Source organism: Solanum stenotomum, chromosome 11, assembly GCF_019186545.1.
Source record: "Solanum stenotomum isolate F172 chromosome 11, ASM1918654v1, whole genome shotgun sequence".
Classification (NCBI taxonomy): domain Eukaryota; kingdom Viridiplantae; phylum Streptophyta; class Magnoliopsida; order Solanales; family Solanaceae; genus Solanum; species Solanum stenotomum.
Window position 1 is genome coordinate 9,834,943 of NC_064292.1, and position 2,502 is coordinate 9,837,444.

A 2,502-nucleotide genomic window follows, 5' to 3' on the forward strand; every position below is an offset into this window, starting at 1 on the left:
CTAGATAGTAAGTCTAGTGGCCTTTTATTAACAATAAAAATATTAAATATTTACCAATATGGATAACTACATGTAAAGTGGTCAGCAACTTTACCGGTCAATATAAAGTAACATTATTTATCATATATAGATATAGATACACGTGATACTTCATAAGGACTCAATTTATTTTAAACTACATTTTGCACTTTAAGCTACTTGACATGAGTTCCATTGTCTTATCCAAAAACTTCTTACTACTTGTGCTTTCAACACTACTTTGAATATTACAAATGATAAATTACCGCATACCCGTTTCAATTTAATTTATTCATCTAATTTTTTCTTGGCACAAAATTAATGAAAATAAAGAAGATTTTTGAATATTTTAATCTTAAATTGAAGATATGTAAAATGCATCAGGGTTCTCTTTATTCTTATGTTCATAAACATGAAAAGTGAAAATTAAAAACTAAGTGTTACCAAAAAGGAGAAAAAGACATTCCTTTTTAGAAGGACAAAAAAAACAAGAATAGAAATTAAAACGAAGAAAGTACTAAATTAAAACACATTTCATCCCATGATAAACATACTGAAAGATAAATTAAAATCAAAGATAGAATAAACATAATCATTAATATGACAAACTTAACTCTATAAGTATCAAATTAAGTGATTGAATTTTAATTAAAGAAAGAAATTCTAATCATTGGATCCAGATGACCCTTCATCGGAATCAGACGACGAATGTTCTATAACTCTTAGAGGAGCAAAGGCACTTCCAATGGTTTGATATTGAAATTCAAAACCACGCTTCTTTTTTATGCTCACTACTCTTTCAATTTATTCATACGCAGCTTCCAAGGCCTCGCACAGATTTTAAAGGTCAAAGGAACTGAGTTTTTTGATTGGAGGTTCTTTCCTCGATGCTTGAAGTGCTTCTCCATATTTTTTTCCTTTTTGAGTGAAATCTCCAATCTGTTTAGCTTCCTATTAATCTCATCAGTATTTGCATTTTGATGAGCAATAACTATGGGGTTAGGAGCATCAGTATCAGTCGGAGGATTTTCTCTCAAAAATCTATTCATAATAGACTCAACGGAAGGGTGTCCACATGAATATGGTTTATTGCAAGGAGAAAAAACTACAACGACAACATCAACACCACACAAAGTGGAGAGCTCAGTTGCCTTTTTAAAGACTCCATCGCGTCGTTTTGAGAATGTTACCTGTAAATTGCTTTGATTTTGCATCCTCGCCATTTCAACTCTTCTTCGGCCATTATTTGGTCTTCTCATGGCTAAGGTTTTGTTTTGAGAATGTAAGGAAATGTGATGTTGTTATTCTCTTCTAAAGATGTATTTATTGCGATAAAATCATCATAGTATCAGTTGAAAATGAACTCAAATGACAAAAAAGTAAAAATATTTATGATGTTTCCTTATTTGGTAGATTTGAATAAAACTCATTTCATATTAATTAAATTTCTCTTTTTGGTTCATTGTATTGTTAGTCAACGTGTAAAGATAGTAACTAGAAACAACATGTTTTTTAGTTAGATTTATGTTATTGGATTATTGAAAAAATATTATTGTGTCATGCTTTTGTAACATGAGTTAATATGTAAATTGATGATAATTTCTGAGGTAATTTTTTTTTATTGTGTTTGTATATTTTCTAAATTTGCTCTTGTTCAATTATGTATATTTCCTAATAAATTCATGCTTAATAAAGACATTCCACTGTTATTAACAATATGAAAATACTTACTATCTAACTCATATTTAACAAACAAAAAACTTTAAGCACCTCTATTTAAAATTTTAAGTTAGTTGTGTGTGTTCTAGCGCTTTGCTAAACTCGTAAAATATTCTTGTAACATATGACATGTGAAAGAATATAGTAATAGAAAGTCCTAATGCAATTTAACTTGTATAAAAAACTTTAGAATATTCTCGAGCACTTTGTAATTCATTTTAAATCTTAATATGATACAACAAATTTTGTGTCTCTTTTTTTATTATCCAATAACCATATGATATTTGAACATTATGTGACGCATTATGAAATAATACATAATAACCATCCAAAAGAGTAGAAATTTCAATTTTAGTATGTACTTCATTTTCATAATATCATCTATCTAACTTTGCGACTTGAAATCACTTTAGTGAAACTCATCCATATGTCTTTTTCATTTTTTTTTTGTGATTTATTTTTGTAGTGACTAACTTTTTTCAGTGACGCTTCTTCTTCTTATCTGTAGATATCTATATGTTGAACAATTTATATTACTTTCATAACAAGTTTCTTTCATTAATAATTTCTACATGTCAAAGAAACATACACACAAAACTGTACACATCGAAAAATCTAGAGAGAGTATTTTTACTTTAGCAGTTACCTCTTTAAGAGGCCCTTTCAAGAACTTATCACAACATAGAGAGAGGATTGTTACTTGAGCATTGAATTAGATATTTTTGGAGTAGTATTGAGCACCGAAATGGGGAAGATTTAAAACAC

At 28.6% G+C, this 2,502-nt stretch overlaps 1 protein-coding gene across 1 annotated transcript; it reads right to left on the reverse strand.

Moving 5' to 3' along the window:
- Nucleotides 1–809: 809 nt before the first annotated feature.
- Nucleotides 810–1,241, reverse strand: LOC125845637 (agamous-like MADS-box protein AGL62). Its single transcript, XM_049525188.1, has one exon. The coding sequence runs from the start codon at nucleotides 1,239–1,241 to the stop codon at nucleotides 810–812; it is 432 nt and encodes a 143-aa protein (XP_049381145.1).
- Between the last annotated feature and the right edge of the window lie 1,261 nt (nucleotides 1,242–2,502).

What these genes read in the sequence shown, in the direction of transcription:
- LOC125845637 (XM_049525188.1), bottom strand. Translation starts at nt 1,241, where the DNA reads ATGGCGAGGATGCAAAATCAAAGCAATTTACAGGTAACATTCTCAAAA.